The sequence below is a fragment of the Carcharhinus amblyrhynchos genome, chromosome 21 (assembly GCF_965287045.1).
Source record: "Carcharhinus amblyrhynchos chromosome 21, sCarAmb.v2.hapA, whole genome shotgun sequence".
Classification (NCBI taxonomy): domain Eukaryota; kingdom Metazoa; phylum Chordata; class Chondrichthyes; order Carcharhiniformes; family Carcharhinidae; genus Carcharhinus; species Carcharhinus amblyrhynchos.
The window spans coordinates 32,335,368-32,362,473 of record NC_137344.1 but is presented as its reverse complement, the minus strand read 5'-3'; the positions used below and the strand labels follow the sequence as shown (position 1 = coordinate 32,362,473).

Sequence of the window (27,106 nt, the reverse complement as noted above, 5' to 3'; positions counted from 1 at the left end):
AGTCCAAGATAATGAAATTTTGTGGATTGCTGTGACTGCAGCTGCTAGAATCCCAGCCTCCATATTCAAATCCAAAGGTGCTGCCCTACATCCCAGGGACAGGGTCATCTGGTGTATCATTTGGTCACTCTGCCACCTCCAGGAATTTGCCTTGGTCTTGTAAAGGTTTGGGGCATGACAAAAAGCTTCAAAAGTGACCCAGACCAGCTCTTAGCTTTCAGAATGGATTCTACTGACACTCACTGAGGTTGTAAAGATGGCAAAGTGGTTATCATTGCTGCCTCAGAGCGCCAGGGACCCAGAATCGATTCCAGCCTTGGGTCACTGTCTGTGTGACACTGTCACTGTCACTGCACTGTTTGCATATTCTCCTGTGTCTGCATGGGTTTCCTCCAGGTGCTCAGCCTTCCTTCCACAGTCCAAAGGTGTGTGGGTTAGGTTGATTGGCCATACAAAAAAAAATTGCTCGTTAGTATCAAGGGGACTAACAGGGTAAATATGTGGGGTTTTGGGGGTAGGGATTGTTGTCAGTGCAGGCTCAATGGTCTCCTTCTGCACTGTAGGGATTTTATGATTTAATTTCAGGGGAATCTTGGAGATCTCCGAGCACATCCTCTGACATAGAGTCACCCAACCGCAACTTAAAAAGACTCATGCCCTTACCTCGACGGCACATTGGTGTAATTTTGACTTTTGGGATAATTGGCAGTCAGGGGAGATGTCGAATGGATTACTAATTAATTTCCACTTGTTTTACTTCTCACACAAAGTCTACATACAGCCAGTGAGTCAGGTAGTCGGGAACAGAAAGGTACAAAGAGTCATAAATCGATTAAGTGTGCAACAAAAACTAGGCCGATGGAATTCGCTGCAGTCAAGTGAAGGGTGGGCCTAAGAAAGAGGGACGAAAGTATTTTCTAAATGCTGAGAAGATAGCAACTGTGGAGGAGCTGTCAGATTCAGGAATCCAAATACCATTATCACTAAGAGCAGGTATAAATAAATAATTGAAATGGCGACTGCAATGTTGCTCTTCATCTCGTAGGGATTAGAAGTTATATTCCAGCTGTACAGAGCTCTGGTTGGATCCACTTAAAGCATTAGATCCCTGGACATTGTACCTTAGAAAGGAAATATTGGCCTCTGAAGGGTTGCTGTGCAGATTAACCGGTATCATATGATGGTAAATAGGATTAGGTTATATGAACAGGCTGTATAGATAAAATTTGTATTCTCTTATATTCCCTACAAAAGGTTCAGAAATGATCTAACCAAGATATCAAAAGGATTAAAATGATTCGATAAGATAGATAGAGAGAAAGCATTTCCTCTGGTGGCATTGTTCATATCAGCAACATATAACCTTAGGCTGGAATGTTACAGCTGTTCATGCCGGCAAGACCTTCCCACCCCCGCTGCAGTGAATGGAGATTTGGCTGGGTGCCAAATTCTCCGACTTCATTGCAGCGGGAATGTGGCATTAACAGCCGGTAGGAACATGCCCTTAATATTAGGTCTAGACTGATTGGGAGGTAAATCAGGATGCATTTCTTCCCACAAAGGGTGCTGGAAATCTGGAATGCTCTCCCCTCAGAAGACTAATGGATGCTGGGGTCACTTGGAGTTTTACAAATAGAGTTTTGGGGTTAAGAATATCAAGGGATATGGAAGTTGAGTGATCTGGACAAATGGAATTGAGATACAGATGAAATGGTGGATTGGTCCGATAGGCCTGTTTCTGTTCTTAGCACCCAAACTCAGACCAAACCTGCTGCAAAATGCTTCTGCCTGATGAACTCCATTCTCTCTGCTGCTTCACTAATGCAGATCCATATTTAATGTTCCCAGCACCGGTTGAAGGCATTGGATTTATTATCTGTCGTTGGAACACCGCACATCGCAGAAGCTGGCATGTATCAGGCTGTGTTTGAGGCACTGAAACAAAAACTGTGGGATGACCCAACTCTGGTAAGCAACTTGGAAAGGTTCGAACATTGATCCTCTGATTGTCCAGTGTGTGATTAACATAATGCAATATTGAGCAGTACGGAGCTTTAGATCCCAGCTTCAGTATGGTTGGGCGTTATATTTGATCTCGATGGCATTGAGCCATGGAGCAAAAACGCATCCAGGCTTCCAATTTATGATTGGAATCTCACTTGAAAAAATCGAATTTGGATGGATGAGATTGGGCTCCCAATATCTGTATAATTTGTGTTACTCCTGGCACTCACTGCCAAGGTTGATCAATGATGAATGGTTCATAGTGATGCTCAGGAAACTGTTATTTTTTATTCATTTGTGGGACATGGGCTTCGCTGGTTGGTCAGCATTTATTGCCCATCCCTGGTTGCCCTTGTTCAGAGGGCATTTTGACTGTCATCTGCCCTCTGAACAAAGGCAACTAGGGATGGACAATAAATGCTGGCCAACCAGCAAAGCCCATGTCCCACGAATGAATTTTAAGAAAGTCTGGTATTTGTGGAACTTTACCTTAGAGAAAGGCACAACAGTCTGAGGCTTTCCTCTCCAATAATCTTGTTTGGTCCTTCTTCCTTATTCCCAGACACCTTGACATTGCTTCAACAACAGTGTGTCTTTGCATTGCATACTTAATGTGTTGGATTTTTACCAAGGTGCTTTACAGGAACTTTATCAAATAAAGTTATTCACCAGGCCAAACATTAGGCAGATGACCAAGAGCTTGATCAAAATAATAGTTTGTAAGGAGTGTTTTAAAGGAGGAAAGAGAGGCTTATGGGGTGGAATTCCAGAACTTGGCACTTTGGCAACCAAAGTCCTGGCTGCCAGTGGTGCAGCAATTAAAATCAGGAATGTGCATAAAGCCAGAATTAAAGGGTATAGGTATCTAGGAGGATTAGGGGCTGGAGAAGATTACAAAAGATAGGGAAGAGACAAGGCCATGCAGGGATTTGGAAAAAAAGGATAAGAATTTTAAAATCAGTGTTGATTCACCAGTGTGATGGGTGAACAGGACTTAGTGTAAGTTCGGACATGGACAGCAGAATTATAGTGACCTCAGATAAAGGAGGATGGACCAACTAGGAGTCTGTTGGAATAATTAACTCTGGAAGTAAGAAAGATTGAGAGTTTCAGCAGCAGATGAGTTGAAGACAGGGTGAAGTTGGATGATGCTGCGGAAGTGGAAATAGGCAATATTGGTGGTCATGGGCTCATCTCGGTCAGATATGACACCAAGATTACAAACAATTTGATTGAGCCTCTGAGGATTTCCAATGAGTTAGATGGAGTGTGTAGTTAGGAAACAGAGTTTGGAGCAGGGATCCTAAGACATGATTTTGGTCTTCCCAATATTTAATTAGAAGAAAATTCATGCTCAATAAGTTTATCAGATAAGCAATCTGATCATTTAGAGGTAGTGGGAGTGGTTAAGAGACTTGAGGGTGAGATAGAGCTGGGCACACATGTGAAAACCAACGCTGCGCTTTTGGATGATGTTGCCGAGGGGCAATATGTAGATGAGAAATAGAAGGATGCCAAAGATCAATCCTTAGGGTAACAGTGCAGAAGCAAGGAGAGAAGTCATGGCGAGTGATTCTCTGGCTGTATTTAGATAAATAAGAATGAAGCAAGGAGAAAGAAGTCCCACCCAGCTGTACAACAATGGAGATGTGTTGGAGGACTGTGTGGTCAACCATGTCAAAGACTGCAGAAAAGTCAGGAAAGACAAGAAGGGAAAGTTTATCTTTGTCACGGTTACATAGGATATCTTTTGTGACTCTAAGAGCTGTCTCGGTATAGTGGCAGGGCAGAACCCTGATTAGAGAAATTAAAATATGCAAATCTGACAAGGAAAGAGACAGATTTAGGGAGTAATAACACAATCAAGGATTTTGTAGAGGAAAGGAGGGGTTGGAGATGGGTGGGTAGTTGTGATGGATGGTGGGGTTAGTGGTCAGTTTTGTGGGGAGAAAAGCTGATGATGGCAAAAAGGAAAGAGGAGACAATACTTGAAGAGAGAGAACCATGAATAATCAGCTAATATCGGAACTTGTATGATGTGTGGATCGTCAGCAATTTAGTAGGAATAGAATCAAGGGAGCAGGAGGTGGGTCTCACGGACAAGACAAGGGGAAGCTGGAGAGAAAGTAGAGCTGAGATACAGGTTCATTGTTTGGATAGGGAGGAAGCTTGGAGGAAGTTTGGCCGGTGGGCTAGGGGAAGGGAAAGAAGCAGCAGAGAACCTCATAGGAAGGTCTCAAACTTCAAGCCAAAGAAATCCGTGAACTCTATGTACTTATTGCTGGAAGTGAGAATGGAGAGGGCAAAGAAAAAAAGATTTGAGAAGACAGTGTGCAGTAGAGAAAAGAAGCCAGGATTTATCTTTGAGGATGATGCTGAAATAGTAAGGTGTGTCACCTGATGAAGGCAGCGCTCTGAAAGCTTGTGATTCCAAATAAACCTGTTGGACTTTAACCTGGTGTTGTGAGACTTCTTACTGTGCCCACCCCAGTCCAATGCTGGCATGTCCTTATCGATGCTGAAATAGTGAGCAGTTTTTGCTATCAAGAGCAGGAGCTGACAGGACTTTGGGGCCTGGTTAGATATGATGGTGGATGGCTGAGCCAGTTGCCCACCATATCCTTTAAAGTTTGCATTCTGTGGACTTAAGGGAGTGGGCATGAGGACCATAGTAAGGGAATGGCCAGGGTTGGGGGGGGTGGTGGTGGTGGGAGAGAGAGAGAGAGAGAGAGCAGTGGCTTTATTGGGGTTTAGGGCATCTAAGGTGAAGGTGAGAGTACACTTGAGAAAATCCGTAGTTGCAGAAATGTTGTGAAAGATGGAAGGCCTTAGGCTGAACACTCTGGGATTTTGAAAGTTCAGTTGTAAGTGAATATCACTAAAAGAAATGCCACAGATTTGTGAGTCCATGAAAAAAACAATCGAAACACTCAGTTCTTTTTCTCGAAGAATAGAATTGAAACATGGGGAAGTCATGCTCTCGAACCTTGGTTAGACCATACTTGGAGTGCTGCATGCAGTTGTCTTTCACTATATCATAAATTATATCTAAAGGCATGGAGAAGATGTGGAGAAGGTTTACATGGATGATACCAGAATTAATGTGAGTATACACGGTAGTAAGAAGGCAGTGAAATAGGAAAAAGCATGAAGAGCTGAGACGAAGATAAAACCAACAAGTCGTTCAGTGCAGAACCTGAGAGAGGAAAGCAATTAAGATATCTCAGTGAGAGGGCCATCTACGTTACCTCCGAGCTCCCATATCAGCTGATTATTCTCTCCCTTCAGGTTTTGTCTCCTCTTTCCTTTCTGCCATACTTATACTTGGGAGGATAGTAGAGAAAGAGGATTTTGAAAGAGGGATGAGAGAGATAAGGTGAGATACTCAAACGTAGTCCCAGAGGACTAAAGGGCCAGCCCAAGGGGTGATTTGATGACACGAACCAAACCACCACCACTGCAATGGTTCTTTCCAGAACAAAATGGTGAAAGGAATATCCATGAGAGGAGGTTTTTCCACCTAGGGGAGAGATGTCATAACCCTTCAGCCAAGTTATAGTTGAGGCCATGAATTTGATGCAATTATCCACAATGGTGTCTTGGATGGTGAGAGCCTTGTTCATAAATAAAAGGGTGTTCTGGAGGGAGATGTGGTGAGAGTTAATCCTCTGGCAGTGTCCACAGGGTCGTCACTTGGAGGGGTAAAGAGAGTAAAAAGATTCATGAGAATGGCAATAAGAAACTACAATTACAGAGATAGAGGGGAGAGTTAGAACTGATTTCCTTCGAAAAGAGGAGATTTGATAAAGATGTCTAAAAGCAGTGAGCGGTCTGGACAGAGTAGGTAGGGAGAAACTGTTCCTGTTGGTGGAAGGATGGAAAACCAGAGGCTGCTGATGTGACGTAATTAGCCACAGAAGCAATGAATTATCCGATCTGAAGAGAAGCAATGAATACAGGAGAAGGATTTTCACACAGCTTCTGGAATACATAGCTTGAGAGCATGGTGGAGGCGAGTTCAATTGATGCAGTCAATGAGGAATTGGATTCTTACCTGAAAATATGCAGGGCCACAGAGAGTGGCACTAAGTGAATTACGACTTAAGAGCCAACACAGACACGATGATCTGAATAGCTTCCTTCTGTGATATAACCATTTGATTCAATGAGTTCAACAGGGAGGACATTGGTAAGATTCACCCCCTGTAGGTACATTGGGCAAGAAGGTTGGTGAAGATTAGGGTGAGACAGTTGGCATTGCTGCTTACCAATCATTGAGATCCCACTCCCAACACCCCAGATCTAACTGTCGGTCCCAGCATCCCTTTGTGTCCCGAGAGTGAACTGATCTCATTTAAATTTTATTGCAACATCTAACTAACTACACAATGCTCGCAACTCTAGCTGTTTATTAACTATTGACATAGTTACTGGTTCTGTGAATTCAATACACATATTCACGTAGCATATGTGAGTGAACTTTATCCTTTTTGTGGGTTTGTTGGTAGAATGGTAAGATGAAAAGCAGAGTATTGCTGAGGGTATTTCATTTTCTCCACTCCTGAATGGTTGAATGATATCGCACAGAGGAGACCAGCACTTTGAAAATGCTATCCTGTCAGTCCCACTTCCCCCTCTGCTCTTCCCCAGTAGGCCTGCGCTTCTTTCCTTCAAGTATTTACCCAATTCCCTTTTGAAAGTTACTATCAAATTTGCTTCTGCCACCCTTTCAGGCAGCACATTGCAGATCATAACAACTCAATGTGTAAAAAAAATTCTTCTCATCTCACTGGTTCTTTTGCCAATTAAATCTTTAATTCTGCCGAGAGGCCACTACCCTGAAATATTAACATTGTTTCTCTCTCCACAAATGCCACCAAGTTCTGCTAAATGTTTCTAGTATGTTCTGTTCTCATTTCAGATGTTCAGCATTCATAGTTTACCGACTCGCCGACCTGGAGAAATAGTTTCTCTTTATTAATGTCATCAAACCTGTTAATGATTTTGACTGGTTGTATCACAGCTTGGTATGGCTCCTGCTCTGCCCAAAACCGCAAGAATCTATAGAAGGTCTGAATGTAGCCCAATCCATCACGCAAACCAGCCTCCTACCCATTGACTCTGTCGACACTTCCTGCTGCCTTGGCAAAGCAGTCAGCATAATTAAGGACCCCAGACCCCAAACATTCTCTCTTCCACCTTCTTCTGTCGGGAAGAAGATACAAAAGTCTGAGATCACATATCAATCGACTCAAAAACAACTTCTTCCCTGCTGCCCTCAGACTTTTGAATAGATTTACCTTGTATTAAGTTGATTTTTCTCTACACCTTAGCTATGACTGTAACACTACATTCTGCACTCCCTTGTTTCCTTCTCTATGAACGTTATGCTTTGTCTGTATAGTGTGCAAGAAACAATACTTTTCACTGTATGCTAAACATGTGACAATAATAAATCAAATCAAACATCCTTATTAAATCTCCCCTGGGCCGTCTCTGCTCAAACTATCCTAGCTTCTCCAGTCTCTTCATGTAAATGAAGTCCCTCAATCCCTGGTTCTATTCTAGTAAATCTCCTCTGCACACCCTGCAAAGTCTTGACATCCTTCCTGAAGTGCAGCAGGGGTCTAATTCTTGATTCATCAAATTCATAATTCCATTGCTTTTGTAGTTTGTGCCTCTATTAATAAAGTCAAAGATCTAATTACATTTAACAAATTTTTCAACTGGTCCTGCCATCACCAAAGGTTGTGTACATATACACCCCAGACCCCTCTGTTCCAGCACCTTAATGAAAATTGTACTGTTTAGTTTACGCTGCCTCACTAACATATTGCCTTATTAAAATGTATCATTTCACATTTCTCTTCATTAATTTACATCAGCCATGTGTCTGCCCTTTGCAGATTGTGCATTTCCTGCGTTAGAGTGTAACCGGCGACAACTTTATATTGATTGTAATGTGACCAATAGGAACAAGATATAAGGGTCAGCTGACCCAGTAAACCATGGAACCAATTACAGGATGATGTAATAGTCAGCTGACCAGCTGATTCACTATAAATAAGAAACCATGTAGCATTGTAAGGAACTTGGAGTGGCCTGGGGCAAGGCCCCAAGTTTGGAGTAATGATTTTTTTTATTTTCTTTGATTTATAAGTTGGAGTAAGTTTCATTGCATTTTCGTATCTGCATTTTTGAAGAGTTCCTTATGAGGAAACATCCTGAAGTCTGTAACTATCCTCACTAATTACTACATCCCTAAATTTTGTGTCATCTGCAAACTTCAAAATGATGCCCTGCATACACAAGTCCTAGCCATTAGTGTATGTCATAGAGAACAGTCCCTGGGGAATAACATTCATATATGTACCTCCAATCTGAAACACAACTGCTTACCACCATTCTGTTTTGTCCTTTCATTCAGTTTGTATCCATCTAGTCACTTGCTCTTTAATCTTGCTAACAAATCTGTTATGTGGGTACATTATCAAATGTTGTTTTGAAATTTAATATGCAAATCAACTAAGCTACCCTCATCTCCTTCTGCAGTACTGCCTCGAAAAAAAACTCAACCAATTTAATCGAGCAGGGAATAAGAGCAAAAAATGTTGGGAAGATTCATCAGGTCTGGCAATATGGTGGGAAGAGCAACAGAGTTAATACTTCAATGTAATGCGAGGGTGATCTGCATAACGAGGCTTAATGTGGGATTGGTTTTCTTTCCACCTTTGCTGTGTCTGCCCATTTCCTAACTTTCTGTTCACTCCTTTTGCTCCCTCCTGGAAAGAGGATAGGGCGCCTCTAGTTCTTGACTTCCACCCCACCCACTTCAATAATCATTGTCCACCATTTCTGTCACTCCACCACCAAATACATCCTCCCCTCTCCTTTCACCATTCTGAAGGGGACATTCCCTCTGCAATAGCTTAGTCCAGTCCTCAAACACACCCAACATCTCCTTCGAAAACAAGAATGATGAAAGGTCATCCAGATTCGAAACGTTGACTCCACTCTCTCTCCACAGATGCTGTCAGACCTGCTGAGTTTCTCCAGCATTTTCTGTTTTTATTTCAGATGCCAGCATCCACAGTATATTGCCTTGACTCAACTTCTCCTTGTTTTCTCACAGCACCGTCCATGCAGGCAATGCAACACCTGTTCTTTTACCTTCTCTCTTCTCACTGTCCAAGATTCTAAACATTCCAGGTGAAACAGCCTGGTAAAATGGCATCATAGAATCCCTACAGTGCAGAAGGAGGCCATTTGGCCCATCAAGCCTGCACTGACAACAATCCCACCCAGGCTCTATCCCTATAACCACATGTATTTATCCCACTATTCTCCCTGACACTAAGGAGCAATATAGCATGGTCAATCCACCTAATCTGCACATCTTTGGACTGCAGGAGGAAACCCACACAGACATGAGGAGAACATAGAAACTCCACACAGTGCCAGGAACCCGGGTTCAATTCCAGCCTTGGGTGACTCTGAGGCAGCAGCGCTGAGGTTATCAGTTCATAACCTCAGCTCTCAATGTTTTGGGACAGCAGTTGCTGGTAACGATTCTGCTTTTCCCATGTACAACTTGGCGAGACACATATTTTATTTCTTGAATTGTCTCATTACTGTATGCTTTGTCTTGCACCATCATCCCTTTCATCATTTCATTCTTCCTTCCACCGACCTTTGCTTTTGTCCTTTCCTCTCCCCCTCTTTCACCGCCCCTATACGTGCTAAAATCCTGTTCCAGCTCCATCCTGGTGAAAGGTTTAGGGTCGGGATGCTGGTTGCATTTCTAGGTCCTGATCACTCATTGCATCAGTTTGTGAAGTCCAGTGTGATCATTGACCAGCAAGCCAACCAGTAGCCAGTCTACATGCTGAATTTGTGATGGAGTGTGGGTGTTGGTTTTCTCTGCTCTGGTTCTGACAGATTGACAGCTCCACGCTCAAGGTAAGATCTGATGCTAGGATGAGGGAGGATGGAGAGCTTTTAGCAAAGGTGAACTTTATACTGGTGGTTTCAGCCAGGCTACAAGAGTGGAGGGAGGACTTGCAAGTGGTTGGCAGCTGTCAACTCCACCCTACTCCACACAGTTTCCATCCATCCATTTCTAAAATGGCTAGGAGGGAGGAAGATGTGCTGCTGGGATATTACAGGTCTCCAGTCTCAGCTCTGCAGCTGTTTAAAAGTTCAATACGTGAACTCAGTTTTTCTCTCCACAGCGGTCAGAACTGCTGAGTGTTTTTTGCTACATTCTTTATTGGGCTGGAAACACACTGAGGACTTCTTCCTCCTCCTTGCCCTTTACATTATTAACATCTCAGCCGATATTCAGATAAATTGAAATTCCTCATTACTACTCGATCGTGCATCTTTCTGTAATTTTTCCCTTTGTCTGCTTCCCATTATTTGTAGCCTGCATTATATTCTCAAAAGTGTAACAGTTCCTCTGTTCTCTTTAATTCTGGGTTAAAGTCCATCAGGTTTATTTGGTAGCATGAGCTTTCGGATTGCTACCCCTTCATCAGGTGATGAAAGGGCAGCGCTCTGAAAGCTCGTGCTATCAAATAAACCTGTTGGACTTTAACCTGGTGTTGTGAGGCTACTTACTGTGCCCACCGCAGTCCAACACTGGCAACTCCATATCATGGACCTTTAATTCTAATCAGTATATTATCTTTGATCCCTCATTGATATGATCTTTCTTCCTTTGACTAATCTTGCCACCATCCCTCCCCTTTTCCTCATTCCTTATCTTTTCGGAATAACTTTTCATCAGGAATATCACATTCTCCTTTTTTCTCAGAGGTTTTGCTATTGCCTCTTGACCATATGGCAACCTACACCTGACCTTACTGACCATGGTCCTTCCACTCATAGATACACACTCTAAGTCCACTCTATTTCTGCCTCACGTTTTCTCCCTGTCACATTCTTTTTATTTCTAAAGTATTTTCACTCTGTTGCTCTTTATCTCTCCCAGTTCTTTGTGTGTCATGTTTCACCTCTTTAATGATTCATGAATTAATTATTTGTTTTTCTATAACAAATTTAAAGTTTATTTATTAGTCACAAGTAAGGCTGATATTAACACTGCAATGAAGTTACTGTGAATATCCCCTAGTCACCACACTTCGACACCTTATCAGGTCAATGCGCTTAACCAGCATTTCTTTCAGACTGTGGGAAGAAACCAGAGCACCCGGAGGAAACCCACACAGACATGGGGAGAACATGCAAACTCCACACAGACAGTGACCCAACTCCCTTTGCTGGCCTTTGTTCTGTTGAGGTTTCCCCTTGAACAGAGTTCTGAGGTTTCTCCAGAACTCTGCCTCAGGAATCTGAAAACCCACCCCCAGCACCATGACTCTGAATATATTTGAATCCACCTTGTCTTACTGCTCCAAGATTCCTGAGTATGTAGCACTAGGGAATAATCCAAAGCTTAAAATCTTACTGCTCTTTAACCTCTTCCAAAGCTCCGAAAACTTGGACTGTAGAATCTCAACCCTTTTCTTTCTGGATCCCACAAGGAGCATACTCCTGACCTTTTGCGTCCATGGATTTTCTGCATCCTTTGAATGCTGATCTTTACATTGAGGTGATGCGGGTATGCCGGCGTTGGACTGGACATTGAGGCCAGGGAGGTATCACACCATCGTGCACTGATGTCAGTGGTTGCAGATGTTTAAGTTAATGTTTACCTGAGGTAGTGTACCAACCAACTCCAGAATAGCTTCTTCCCTGTTGCCACCAGACTTTTGAATGGATCTACCTCATATTAAGTTGATTTTTCTCCACAGCCAACCTATGACTGTAACACTCCATTTGGCATCCTCACCTTTCCTTCTCTATATATGATGTGCTTTGTCTGTATAGCCCACAAGAAACAGTACTTTTCACTGTATGCTAATGCATGTGACAGTAAATCATATCACCTGTATAAAGATATTGTCTGATAAAATAGTTAATATAGCTAATATAGTGTCATGGTATTCTTAGCTGTGGTTAAATCGGAGCCTGTACAGGATTACTTTCTCTGATGTTGATTTTCAAGTTAATCCTTTCTTTCCTGACCTTCAGGCTGTGCGTCAACGGGCTGCCATGGTTATAAATGTGATGAAAATGAAGAAGATAGTGTGGATGGATCTGGAACAGTGAGTCCCTAACTGGCTTATCACAGTCAAATGAACCTCAGTTATTTTCTCCCTCCCAGCCTGGGTTATTCTCTGACTGAGTACAGCAGCCACCTGTTGTAGAAACTACCTGTATCCCATCCCATTGAGTGTAGACACCTTCTGCGGTGTGTGAACCACACGCTCTGTTGAAATACTGCCCAGTCTGTAAGGGGCAAGATTACTCCCAGTTTTACCTCCCAGCCAACCACTCCACACGAAATATTTCTGCATTCTATCTCCTCCCGCTCTCCCCACCACATCACCCCTCCAATTACAAGCTGCTAATTGACATTTTGCCAAGTTTCCATGTATGCATGCAACTGCTGAAAGTCAGCTTGCTGTTTGACTGTGACATTGCTGTCAAGCACAAGCCTAATCCCAAACAGAGTCTCCAGATGTGTGATCAGGATTCATGCTTGTGCTTTCCACAGCTGAAAGTATGCTTGTTCCAGTAAATGTAAAGGATCTAGCGGTCTATTTAACAAGAGCTCAGGAGTTCACCTTGTGTCTTTTCAACAGTTAACCCTCAACTAACAACACCAAACATAAAAGAAGCCAAACAAATGATGTTTATTTATTGTTATTGGGATCTTGTTATGCATAGTTGTATACAATTTTTTATTTGTTCATAGGTTGCTGATAAGGCCAGCATTTGTTGGCCATCCCTAATTTCCCTTGAGAAGATGCAGTCCACATGGTGTGTAGATACACACCAGTGCCGTCATGCAGGGTGTTTCAGGATTTTGATCCAGTTACAGTGAATAAGTGGTGATATAATTCCAAGTCAGGATAGTGTGCAGCTGGGAGGTGGTGTTTCCATGTGGAAGCTGCTCTTTTCCTTCTAGAGAGATTGTGGCTTTGGAAGGTTGTTGAAGGACCCCTGGTGAGTTGTTGCAATGCATCTTGTAGATGATACACATTGTAGCCACTGTGCATCAGTCACGCATCAGTGATGAAGGGAGAGAATATTTAAGGTGGTGGATGCTTTTTCCTGGCTGTTGATGAGTTTCTTGAGTGTTGTTGAAGCTGCACTAATCCAGACAAGTGGAGAATGTTCCATCACACTCCCGACTTGTGCTTTGTGAATGGTGGACAGGTTTTGGGGAAACAGGAGGTCACTTGCATGTTGCAGAATTCCCAGTCTCTGATGTACCATTGTAATTATAGTATTTACATGGTTGGTCAAGTTAAGTTTTTGGTCAATGATAACCCCCAGAACTTTAGTGGTAATGTTGTTGAATATTGGGTATGGTTACTTTCTCTCTTGTTGGAGATAGTCATTGTTTGGTATTTGTGTGGCATACCATTACTTGCCATTTATCAACTTAAACCTGAATATTGTCCAGGTCTTGTTGCATGCTGGCATGACTGCTTCATTACCTGAGGAATTGTGATTGGAACATTGTTCTTCTATTCATTGTAAACATACCAATCACACAACGATATTGTGAGTTCTTTATTTGAAGATAAAACAACATATAAATAATGTTAACTAGGAGGCCTCCTTGAATTATCTAATCTGCAAGGATTAGCCCTTCTCTTTGATTTCATCCTGACCACACTCTAGTCATCCAGCCAAATGGCCCATTGTGCCTCAAGGATGCTCAATTTTCACTTGCTGGCTTTCTTCTGAACCTGTCCCATTTAGCATAATAGTAATGCCACACAACATGAAGGAGGATGCCTTCAGCATGAAGATCAAACTTTGTATCCACAAGGACCATGCAGTGGTCACTCCTATTAATTCTATCGTCAGTGAACCAGATGAGCTTTTATGGCAGTCTGGTTTTAAGCTTATCATTACTGCGATTGTGTTTTATTCCAGATTTTTTATTTTGTTAACGTAAATTCTCCAGCTGCTTTATCGGATTTGAACCCATGTTCTTTAATGGCAATGAAATATTTTTGAAGTGTAGTCACTATTGTGATGTGGTAGAATAAATCACCTCTTGACTCCCGAAAGCCTTTTCTACATCTACAAAGCACAAGTCAGGATGGAATACTCTTCACTTGATTGGACTAGTGCAGCTCCAACACCACTCAAAGCTCTAGGTCAAAGCAACCTGTTTGATTGGCACCTCATTCACCACCTTAAATATTAATTCCCTCCACCACAAACGCACAGTGGCAGCAGTGTGTACCACCTACAAGATCCACTACAGCAAATCACCAAGGCTCCTTTGACAGCATCTAACGATCTGCAACCTCCATCACCTAGAAGGACAAGGGTAGCAGATGCATGAGACACCACCACCTGCAAGTCACACACCATTCTGATTTGGAACTGTATCGACATTCCTTCAGTTTGACCAGGTTGAAATCCTCTCCTAACCGTTTTGTGGGTGTATCTATTACCACATAGACTGCAGTGACTCAAAAAGGCAGTTCAGCTTCTTAAGGGCAATTAGCGATGGACACAAAATGTCCATTTTGCCAGCAATCTTACATCACATAAAAAGAAACACAAAATCACTAGGAAACATCACCCTCTTTCCAGCAGAATTGATATATTTTCTTTCTGTTTGATAGACAGCTGGAAGACAATGATGGGGAAATCAGAGGCAGGGCAGTCATCTCATTGGTAAGTCAATGTTTCTGCAATTTGCTTTCATGGAGATTGTTTTAGTTTTATGTTATGTGGGGAAAGATGAGAGATGATTGTACTGGGACTATAATTCCCAATGTCAGTATCAAATACTCGTAACTCAGGCACAGCATAAAGCTCCCTCTACACTGCCCTATCAAACACTGTCAGGACAGGTACAGCACAGGGTTAGATACAGAGTAAAGCTCCCACTACGCTGTCCCATCAAACACTCCCAAGACAGATACAGCACGAGTTAGATACAGAGTAAAGCTCCCTTTGCACTGTCCCATCAAATAGAATATAGAACATAGAACACTACAGCACAAACAGGCCCTTCGGCCCACTAGTTGCGCCGATCACTTCTATACCTACTAAGCCATAGACCTATCTATAACCCCCAATCCCATTAGATCCCATATACTCATCCAGAAGTCTTTTAAAAGACCCCAGTGAGTTCGCCTCCACCACCACCGACGGCAGCCGATTCCATTCACTCACCACTCTGAGTGAAAACTTACCCCTAACATCTCCTCTGTACTTGCTTCCCTGCACCTTAAATCTGTGTCCTCTCGTAGCGACCATTTCAGCCCTGGGAAATAGCCTCTGAGAATCCACCCTATCTATTCCTCTCAACATCTTATAAACCTCTATCAGGTCGCTTCTCAACCTTCGTCTCTCCAGGGAGAAGAGTCCCAGCTCCCTCAACCTATTTTCATAAGGCATGCCTCCCAATCCAGGCAACATCCTTGTAAATCTCCTCTGCACCCTTCCACGTCCTTCCTATAGTGAGGCGACCAGAACTGCGCACAGTACTCCAAGTGGGGTCTGACAAGGGTCTTATAAAGTTGCAGCATTACCTCCCGACTCCTAAACTCAACTCCTCGATTAACGAAGGCCAGTACACCATACACCTTCTTGACCACATCCTCCACCTGCGAGGCCGATTTAAGAGTCCTTTGGACCTGGATTCCAAGATCCCTCTGCTCTTCAACACAGCTAACATTCCTACCCTTGATATTGTATTCCTTCATCCCATTGGTCCTGCCAAAATGGACCACTACACATTTATCTGCGTTGAAGTCCATCTGCCACTTCTCCGCCCAGTCTTGCATCCTATCTATGTCCCGCTGCAACTTCTGACATCCCTCCAGACCATCCACAACACCACCAACCTTCGTATCATCTGCGAACTTACTAACCCATCCCTTCACTTCCTCATCCAGGTCATTTATGAAAATGACAAACAGCAAGGGTCCTAGAACAGATCCCTGGGGCACTCCACTGGTGACTGATCTCCATGCAGAAAAAGACCCATCCACAACCACTCTCTGCCTTCTGCAGGCAAGCCAGTTCTGGATCCACAAGGCCAAAGCCCCCTGGATCCCATGCCCTCTCACCTTCTCAAGAAGTCTTGCATGGGGGACCTTATCAAACGCCTTGCTGAAGTCCACGTAAACCACGTCTACCGCTCTTCCTTTGTCAATGTGCTCAGTCACATTCTCAAAGAACTCAACTAGGCTCGTAAGGCACGATCTGACCTTGACAAAACCATGTTGACTATTTCTGATCATTCTAAACTTCTCCAAATGCTCATAAATCTTGTCCCTCAGAAGCCTCTCCATCAACTTACCAACCACTGAGGTCAGACTCACTGATCAGTAATTTCCCGGGCTATCCCTGTTCCCTTTCTTGAAAATAGGAACCACATCCGCAATCCTCCAATCCTCCGAAACCTCTCCCGTCTCCATCGACGACGCAAAGATCATCGCCTGGGGCTCTGCAATCACTTCCCTCACCTCCCACAGTAACCTGGGGTACATCCCATCCGGTCCCGGTGACTTGTCTATCTTGATAGAGTTTAAAATTTCTAACACATCCTCTTCCTTAACATTCACATGCTCAATCTTTTCAGACTGCCGCAAACCTGTAGTACAACCTCCCAGGTCACTTTCCACCGTGAATACCGAGGCAAAGTACTCATTATGCAAATGATGTAAGAAGTCTCACAACACCAGGTTAAAGTCTAACAGGTTTATTTGATAGTAAACGCCACAAGCTTTTGGACCGCTTTTCCTTCATCAGGTGAGTGGAGAGTTCCGATCAGAAACGAAGACTTCTTACTGTGTTTACCCCAGTCCAATGCCGGCACCTCCACACCATCAAATTATTCTAGGAAAGGTACAGCATGATGTTAGATGCAGAGTAATTCTCCCTCAATACTGTTTCATCAACCACTCCCAGGACAGCTACAGCACAAGGTTAGATACAGACTAAAGCTTCCCCTACATAGTTCTCATCAAACACTCCCAGGGCAGGTACAGCATGAAGTTACAAGCTACAGTATGGAGCAGGTAGCTGTCTTCAAGGTATGGGAAATGTGTGGAATTTCAGAGATTAAGTATGAGTGGAATTAATGGGGTGGGTGTAGAGGGATTTGGGGTGGTATCTGCTGAGAATCCAGAGGATGGTGCGGGGTGTTTAGGATGGGATATGGTGGAGAGTTTAGGATGGGATATGTGGGGGTGGATATGGTTAGGATTGGATATGGGGTGGGTGGTTAGGATGGGATATGCTGGGGGGTTTAGGATGGGATATGCTGGGGGGTTTAGGATGGGATATGCTGGGGGTTCAGGATGAGATATCAGGGGGTGGTTAGAATGAAATATGGGGGGGAATTGGTTAGGAATATGCTGGGGAGTTTAAGATGGGATATGCCAGGGGCAGGAGTTTGGGGTATGGCAGGATACAATTATTCTGCCAATGACTGAAATGGAAATGTTTGCCTCTACAACCTGAGACATAGGTTTGGTAATAAGAAAGCTGAATTTCAGGGTGAGTTTGTATTATAGCAGTTTTCATAGCTTTACTGGATAGATGGTAATATGTTGTCAGGTGTGACAAAAGGTAGATACAAAGCTAAGTGTAAGAAATTGCAGCTAGTGTATGTCATTTAGCCTTTCAAGTCCACTCTGCCATTCAAACAGAATTTTAACTTGACTCTAGCTCCCTGCATTTTCCCCATATTCCTCAATTCCTTTAGTATCCATCAATCTGTCAACCTCAGTCTTGAATATAAACATCGGCTGAGCATCCACAGCTCCCTGAGGTACAGATTTCCAAAGATTCACAGCCACTGAAGAAATTTCTTATTTTTATCTTAAATGGCTGCTCCCTTATTCTGAGACTCTGACCCAACATTCTACGTTCCCCAGGGAGGGGAAACATTTTCCCAGTATCTTCCCTATCAAGGCTCTTCAGAATTTTACACGTTTCAATTAGATGACCTCTCATTTTATCTGCTATTTAAGAAAGGATTAGAGAGAAAACAGGGAACTTTGGGTTAGTTAGTCGAACATCAGTAATGCCAAAAATGCTAGAGTTCAGATTTAGGGACATTGTAACAAAGCACTTAGAAAATGAAAAGGGAAGTCATAGTTACTAAATTTTTTAGAACATTTTGAGGATGTAACTAGCAGGATGAATAAGGGGGAACTAGTGGATGTGATCTATTTGGATTTACAGAAAAATTTAATATTGTGAAACACAAGAAGGTTTTACATAAAATTAGGAATTTGTCTAATAATATGAGCATGGATTGAAGATTAGTTAATGGATAAAAACAAAGGGAGGAATAAATGGGACAGTTTTAGGTTGGCAGTCTTCCCTTGTTAACTCTATGATTCTCTAAAGAGGAGATAAAATCATAGAATCCCTACGGTATTAAAGCCTGCACTGACAACAGTCTCAGCCTTGTCCTGTCCATCTGCTCGAGACCCATGTATTCACCCTGCTAATATCCCTGACACTAAGGGGCAATTTAGCTAATTTAGAACAGCAAATCCATCTAGCCTGCACATCTTTGGATACTAGAGACAATTTAGCCTGGCCAATCTACTTAACCTGCACACTTGGGTCAATAAGTGGTAACTTATTGGCACAGTTGTTAGCAATGCTGTCTCACAGCGCCAGGGACCCGGGTTCAATTCCCGGCCTCAGTGACTGTGTAGAGTTTGCGCATTCTTCCTGAGTCTGCGTGGGTTTCCTCTGGGTGCTCCGGTTTCCTCCCACAGTCCAAAGATGTGTGGGTTGGTTGATTGGCCATGCTAAATTGGCCCTAGTGTCAGGGGATGAGCTGGGTAAGTATGTGGGGTTATGGGAATAGGGCCTGAGTGGGATTGTGGTCGGTGCAGACTCAATGGGCTGAATAGCTTCCTTCTGCACTGTAGGCATTCTGTGATTCTGTGGAAAAAAAAGGAATAAGAGCTTCCTTCTGCACTGTGGGGATTCTGTGAAAAAATAAGTGCTAAGCAGGTCTAGATTACTCAAAATGTGCTCATTGGGCAATCCCCTCAGCCCTGGAACCAGCCTAGTGAACCTTAGCTGCACTACCTCAGTGGCAAGTATGTCCTTTTCTATTGTAATGCCATCAGAACTGCACAAAGAATTCCAGATATGCTTTACCAATGTCCTGCATTACTGTAGTAAGACTTATTTACTCCAAGAGTCCAATTCACTAATGATTACTAATATAGATTGTAAGTAGCTGAGGACCAAGTTCTAACTCTTGCAATATTGCTATTTACAGTCTGCCAATCCAAAACTATCCCAAAAAATTCTAAAAAACCTGACAACTATCATTTCCCTTTGTTAACTCCATGATTTTCTAAGTGCTTTGTTACAATGTCTCAAAATCTAACTTCTAGCATTTTGTGTTTAATGATGTTAGACTAACTAATCCAAAATTTCCTGTTTTCTCTAATCCTTTCTTAATAGTAGGATTAAGTTTGCTACTTTCCAATTCTTGAGAACTTTTCTAGAATCTAATGAATGCTGGAAGATTAAAATGAATAGGTCCACTAAGAGATAGTGATCGCAATAAACCCCAAGGACATAGGTTATCAGATTAAAGGGATTTGTCACTGCTTTGTCTCATTAATTTCTTCATAGAGCCATGCTAATAAAAAAGAAGGCCTTTTGGCCCATCAAGTCCAGTACTATTTCTTTAACTGTACTGATTTCTTTAAGTTCCTCAAATGTTAGACTTTTGGAGCAGGATTTTCCAGCCATTCCCACCAATGGAATCTTCCAGTCCCGTTGGATGCAACCCCCTGTTTTGGATTCCCCAGCAGCAGGATAGGCAAGCCACGCAAAACATTGCGGAACTGGAAGATCCTTCTGACAGCCAATGGAGAGCCGTCTCTGCCACTGGGAAACATTCTATGCAGTGGGGGGGTGGTGGAGTGGGGGTACGGGACATTGGAAATCCTGTCCTTGGTTTCTGCTTTTTAATTTGGACTGAATTCCTAAGATTCCCTCAGCAGAACATCATTCTAAATTCTACTGATTTTAATGGCTCCTATATGGGTCACAAGTAGATCCTCTCCTCCCACTCCAGGTTCAGATGTCTTTATCCCTGGCACCAGGCAGGCAATACAACCCTCGGAACTCCTGTTCATGGTGGCCATGAAGAACGATATCTATTCCCTTATCACTACATTCATTTCACTCCTCTTACATAAATCGTTTCCTGTACAAAGATCAGTTTGGCCATCAACCCTGCAGTCCTTATTCTGAGTCGGTGTTCTGCACAGTTAACTTAGCAAGCACTTTGTGTCTGTTGGACAAAGTCAAGGACTAAGGCTTCTCCATCACTACATGCTGGATCCACATTCCTGCCTGACTCTCAGTCACAGATCCCTGTCACTGATGACTAATCAGCTCTAAAGTTTGACTTAACCTGAGGGTGTGACAGACTCATAGAATCCCTGCAGTACCTCTCGGCCTATCAAACCTGCACCGACAATAATCCCATCCTATCCCCGTAACCCCACATATTTAACCTGCTAATCCCCCTGAAACTAAGGTCAATTTAGCACGGCCAATCAACCTAACCCGCACATTTTTGGTCTGTGGGAGAAAACCACAGCACCCGGAGGAAACCCACGCAGATACAGGGAGGACATGCAAACTCCTGGAACAAAATGTAATAGTTCAGGAAGCCCGACTGGCAAGGAATGGGATTTATTGTTAAACACAAAATAAAGCTGCTACTCCATGGTGTACATGCACAAGTCCCAATCAGAAAAACAGTTCAACAGACCCTGCCTCCCGGTGTCTGTCTGATAAAGGGTCCAGGCGAAGAGTTTGTGGGCAGACCATTGCCTGTTATCAAGGGAAAAACTTGTATTCAGCCAGCCCCACAGGGAGATCAATGAGAGAATCCTCATGGGACTCAAGGTTATCACATTCTCCCCTCCCTTGAAGCTTCCAAAGTCTGCAGCTCAGAATCCAATTTAAAGTTCCTTGATCTGTGGATAGCAACTACAGTTATAGTTGTCTGGGATCACAGTGCTCTCCACAAGCTTCCAGATGTTGCAGTGACAACAAAGCACCTACTTTTTCATCTTTGTCTGAATTTATTTATTTGATTGATCAAGGAGGTATTTCTAATTAAATCAAATATTTTAGTTTTATTCATATATTTGAAATAAATTAACTGATGACTTTCGGCTTTTTGTTTACAGAGTGTTCTTGGTCTACCTAGTAACAAAGTGGTCCAATTACTGCTTGAGATGCTGGAAGTAGACTTAAGTCAGTATGTGCGATTCCAGGTGAGTCCCTTGCCCTGAGCCTTAATAGTCCTGCTCATTAGAAAGACTGCAGTGAAGGCTGGATAATAAAGAGATAGAAAACACCTGAGCTTGAGGTTATAGAATAGAGAATGCCAACGCAGCTAGGGCGTCAGGACTCCAGAATGTTCTGGATGACCATATGTGCAGTAAAAGTCTCTGGCTTGAGTCACTCCTATGTCTGGCAGCTTGCAATTAATTATTGTTGACTATGATGGTAAACAAAAATGTGAAATTAAACTATCAAGGAATACAATAAGAAACAGTAAAGTATTTACTGGGCATTAATTATTAAAAAGAGAATTTAGGTTGGGACAGGGCTACTAAAGAGTGAGAAAGATAAACTGGAAGATGACACACGTACTGAAGCCTCAGTTTTCTTAAAAGGGACTAAAAGAGAGGAAGTGACTGATTGATTGGATTGAACTGAAGACAATTATACTGTAAGTTAAAATGTCAAAAGGGAGTAGATGTAAAAGTAAACACGTTGAAGTAGAAGTGAGCAAAGCTAAGATGGGATGTCAGTCATCAACATGAATTATTAGAAGGTAAGGGGGTGAATTGAAGGGGTGGCACACTGGTTAGCACTGTTGCCTGACAACACCAAGGATGCGGGTTCGATTCCTAGCTTGGGCCACTGTCTATGCGGAGTCTGCACATTCACCCCGACTTTGGGTGGGTTTCCTTTGGGTGCTCTGGTTCCTTCCCACAGTCCAAATGTCGCGCCATGCTAAATTTTCCCTCAGTGTACCAGAACAGGCACCAGAGAGTGGTAACTAGGGGATTTTCACAGTAACTTCATTGCAGTGTTAATGTAAGCCTATTGTAACACTAATAAACAGACTTTAAGTTCAGCTATCCTATTTCAAAATAAATATTTATAACTGGCAAAGATCATAAATGAATAAAGCAAAGTATATTTTTATCCAAAACAAGTTTGTTTTATATATTCTGGAAATTCCAAAGAAATTTAAGAATAATAGATTTAAACATGAAAGGAAAAAAATATATATTTAAAGAAAGATTGGAGCTGTATGGAAATAACCATGATATCCCAAAGAATGTGCTGTGCTTAGAGGAAGCTGTGAAAGAAGCAGAGTGAATTATAGCCACTTTCACAAGTCTGCAAGATTTTAATACAAGTCTTGGATTTCCATTATCACATGAGAGAGAAAAGCTCTGTGAAATATTTCTGTAGCAGCAGTGGATATCTTGTGTTAGTTTTTCTGGTATTTTTACAGATTAAAAATTTAAGGGCACAGTTGCTAATAAAAGGATGTTTAGCTCTGAGTTTAACTAAGCAGAAATCTTTTGGGAAATGTTTGTAGGACCACTTCTGATTGTGTAAATGTAATCTTGCATATTTAAGTTTTCTTTTCTTTTTAATAAATGTTTTAATTTAGTATTTAAAATTTCCAAATGTGGCTTTGCAATTATTGCTCCTTACTTAGGAACACATACTTCCTTGCAATAAAATACAAATTGCAAATTGTTGTGGTAGCTTGTCCAAGTTTTCCTTTTGGGTTTGGACAGCCAGGCAATTACCACTTGCCATATTGTAACACAATTCAGCCACTGAGGTATTTCAGCATATGAGTCAGCCTGCAATTCAAGGACTTGAAGGCATGCTGAACATCAGTGATGACATTATCAACTAACATTACACTGAAAGTGAACATGTGTCTATATGCATGCCGACAACACCTTAGAGAATGTAACCTCACCTTGAACAAAGGCAAATGCTTGTTCAATGAAAGCTGACTTAAATTCTTTGCAGTGAAGGAGTATTGTCTGATCTATGTAAAATTGAACAAAGACAAATGCTTGTTCAATGAAAGCTGACTTAAATTCTTTGCAGTGAAGGAGTATTGTCTGATCCATGTAAAATTTAGGCCATTGCAAATGCTATTCATCCAACAAATGTGCAAGAAGTCCAGAGAAGCTAGGACTCATTAGATATTGTGGTTGTTGTCTGTGTGGAGTTTGCATGTTCTCCTCATGTCTATGTGGGTTTCCTCCAGGTTCTCCAAATAAAATCACTCACACACTGCAATGCCTTGACAATGTTTGAAATGAGCTGACTGTTACAGCCACATCTGATCTTGTATTATACAACAGTAATATTGTCGTTTGACCATCCTTGAGAGAATGTGTTGTCAATACAGCACGTGAAGGTCACCAGGAATCGTCGAACCAAGCAACTCCTTCAGGAAATGGTGTGATTTCCCAGGAATTGAACAAATGGTGGAACACCAAATCTTTAGTGTTTGCCATGTCAAGTAACCGTAATGTCATATTTTAGTGATCCACTCAAGATGCCTTAACAATTTCCGGGACAATGGATTGAGGCTATGTGGAAGATTTGCCTACAGAGTGATACCTGTATGTGATGACAGCAGCAAATTTTCAGAATTAAAATAACTTCAGTGAAAACTATCATCCCAAAGCTTTACCAGATATTTGCTTTGTCTGGAGTCTTCCAGCTGGTGAGGAGTGACAGTGAACTCCATTCAACAGCGATGATTTCAGTAAATTTGTGAACTATCTGGGTTTCACTCATTGCAAAATAGCACTCTGATGGCCAAGCGCTAATGAAGAATTTGAGAGTTGTGTTAGAAACATAATATGTAGCTACAACTGAGATAAAGTCCTGGAAGCAAGAGTTATATTGCTTCCTTTGCAGGAGTGACTCCTCACTTGACTATTGGAAAGCCTCCAGCTACACTCATCTTTACACATCCTATGCATAAACATCTTCCTGAACTACACCACAGAGTTAAATATCAATGTGAATGCAATTGAGAACAGAAGGAAGAAATGGAAATAATTACAGAGCAAAATATGAAACTTGGAGTCACACTACTGAAGTCAGATGCTTGTGAAACTTAATGGTCATGCTGGAAAGTAAGCAACCACCTGTGACATCCAGCCATTTGTTGTTACCAATAAAAAAAGAGTGTTGGAAAGTACTTAAGATCAGACGGACCTTGGAGTGCTCTTCCACAGATCACTGAAGATAGAGGGACAGGTAGAAAAGGTGGTTAAGAAAGCAAATGGGATACATGCCTTTATTACCTGAGGCACAAAATACAAAAGCTGGGAGGTCATGCTGGAATTGTATAAAATGTTGGTAAGGCCACAGCTGGAGTACTGTGTGCAGTTCTAGTCACCACATTATAGGAAGGATGTGATTGCAGTGGAGAGGGTGCAGAGGAGATTTACCAGGATGCTGCCTGACCTGGAGGTTCTGAGCCATGAGGAAAGATTGGATAGGCTGAGGCTGTTTTCCTGGAGCAGCAAAGGTTGAGAGGGGACCTGCTAGGGGTGTATAAGAGGCATAGAAAGGGTGAATGGGAAGGCATTTTTTTCCATTATTGGAGGGTCAATAACCAGGGGGCATAATTTTAAGGTAAGAGGTAGAAAGCTTCGTGGGAAGTTGAGAAGAAAAATTTGCACCCAGAGAACGGTAGGAGTCTGGAACCCCTTGCCTGAAAGGGTGGTTCAATCAGAAATTTTTGTAACTTTTAACAGGCATTTTACATATTCACATGCGCTGCCGTAACCTCCAGGGTTATGGACAAGTGCTGGAAAATGGGATTAGTGTAGTCAGATCTTTGTTAACTGGCATGGACCGATGGGTCAAATGGCCTCCATTTGCCATGGAGACGTCTCTGAATCTATAGCATCAATGATCACTTAGCAGTTTGCTAACACCTGAAACATATCATCCTTCACAGCAATGAAGAAACCATTCATAGGCATGAAATCCAAGTGTGACTGAGATCTCAGATGAAGAACTTGAGTTAAATGAGGCTACATCTGATGTCAGAAGATATCCTACTCATTAAAAAAAATCCACCATTCTTAGGTGATTATGTTACAATATGAACTATTTCCAGTTGAAGAAACCTTTCATCTCATTGTATATAATTGAATGCATTATTAATATAAAAGTTAATATGTGTAGTAGCACTACTGGTAAAATTAAATGTTCAATTATGTTTATTGAAAACTGCACTGTGCATTCTGTCATACTGAGGCTGCCCTAACCACGTGTATCAGCAGAAGGAGGGAAAAAGAGATTTAAGGAAAACCATGTTCGAACAGCACGTGCACCAATTCTGTTTCTCACTGAATTCTCACCAGTTCTGTTTCTGTGCAAGAATTTCACAAGGTGGTAAAGTTAAATTCAGTTCTGTTCTCAGTACTGCAAGATAGAGACAGAGAAAGTGGAGAAAAGATTTGCGAGGCTATTACCAGGTTGGAAGTCATTAGGAAAGATTGATCAGTCTGTGACATCTTTCTGTAGAAATGATAAAACTGAGAGGAAACACGATGGAGGCCTTTAAAATGATCAGGGAATTTATTTGGGTGAGTGTAGAGAAAATGTTTCGACTTGTGGCTGATACGGGAAAAAGGAGGAATGAATACAACATTCATGAACAAATCGAATAAACAATGAAGTAAGAATTTATTTACACACAATAGTGAGAATGTGGAATTCGCAGCCACAAAGCATTGATGCATTTTAGGGGAGGTTGATACATACATAAGAACGAAGAGAAAGCCATGGTGGATGGGAATATAGGGGTATGGGGGTAGTGGGAAGAGGATTGTGTGCCCTTTATACACCATCATTGTCCAACTGGGCCAAATGATAAACTCCAAGTGATTTGTTGAAGGAGGTCAGATCAACATCTGATATAGAAACATAGAAGAGCAGGGGAAGGCCATTTGGCCCTTTGAGCCTGCTCTGCCGTTTATTACGATCATGGCTGATCATCCAACTCAATAGCCTAATCCTGCTTTTTCCCCATAACCGTTGATCCCATTCACCCCAAGTGCTACATCCAGCCGCCTTTTGAATACATTCAATGTTTTGGCATCAACTACTTCCTGTGATTGAACCTATGTGGATATGTGATCCTATCCATTATCTGCACAGCTGCTGTCTGACCCACTAAATGTTTCCAACATTTTCCATTTCTAGCAGTTGCAGTATCTATTTTTATTTTGCTATCCACGTTCCTTAATGTTCTGTCCATAGCAGTAAATGGAATGGATTATAATGAAGACTCAATTCAGCTCCCTCCAGTGGTGTAGCTGGGAAAGGCATTTCACAGTGTAGGATCCATTTAAAACAGACCCGTGCTATGGTTGCACCCTGTACTGCTCCAATTGACCTGGGGTAGTGGAGTTGGCCTGGGCCAGCAGAGTAGGTGCTTTGCAGAGTGAGTTTCCCAGTGAGCAAGAGGCAGGGCAGAAAACCTCCTCTAATTCTGCACAGAATCTCATTCACAGGCTTCATAGGGTGGTTGCGTGGAAAATGGGAAAATGTCAAACTAATATAGTAGGTGGGGCTATTACGAGGCTGAATACAGTGTGGATGGAGTTTTACTCTGTATCTAAACTGTGTTGAATCTGTCCTTGGAGTGTTCGATGGGGATAATATCGAGGGAGCTTTACTCTGTATCTAACCCTGTATCTGCCTTATGACAGTAAAAAGTCTGACAACACCAGGTTTTAGTCCAACCGATTTATTTGATAATACTCACAAGCTTTCGAGGGGAGCTTTCGAGGTTTTCGTGAGTATTATCAAATAAATCAGTTGGACTAAAACCTGGTGTTGTCAGACTTTTTACTGTGTTTACGCCAGTCCAACGCCGGCATTCCCACATCTGCCTTATGCCCAGCTT

General features: G+C 42.3%; 2 protein-coding genes across 2 annotated transcripts in view; one reads left to right on the top strand and one right to left on the bottom strand.

Annotated features, from left to right (window-relative positions):
• Positions 1 to 27,106, top strand: part of LOC145356329 (protein HEATR9-like) — an 86,377-nt gene that overhangs the window by 48,328 nt on the left and 10,943 nt on the right. The window contains exons 11-14 of the mRNA XM_080208947.1: positions 1,849 to 1,968; positions 12,100 to 12,173; positions 14,724 to 14,775; positions 21,306 to 21,392. Of these exons, the coding sequence (XP_080065073.1) occupies positions 1,849 to 1,968; positions 12,100 to 12,173; positions 14,724 to 14,775; positions 21,306 to 21,392 (333 nt within the window). The remainder of the gene's footprint in view (positions 1 to 1,848; positions 1,969 to 12,099; positions 12,174 to 14,723; positions 14,776 to 21,305; positions 21,393 to 27,106) is intronic.
• Positions 16,800 to 27,106, bottom strand: part of mrpl27 (mitochondrial ribosomal protein L27) — a 39,922-nt gene continuing 29,615 nt past the window's right edge. The window contains exon 5 of the mRNA XM_080208948.1: positions 16,800 to 16,950. The gene's annotated coding sequence lies outside the window, so the exon portion shown is untranslated. The remainder of the gene's footprint in view (positions 16,951 to 27,106) is intronic.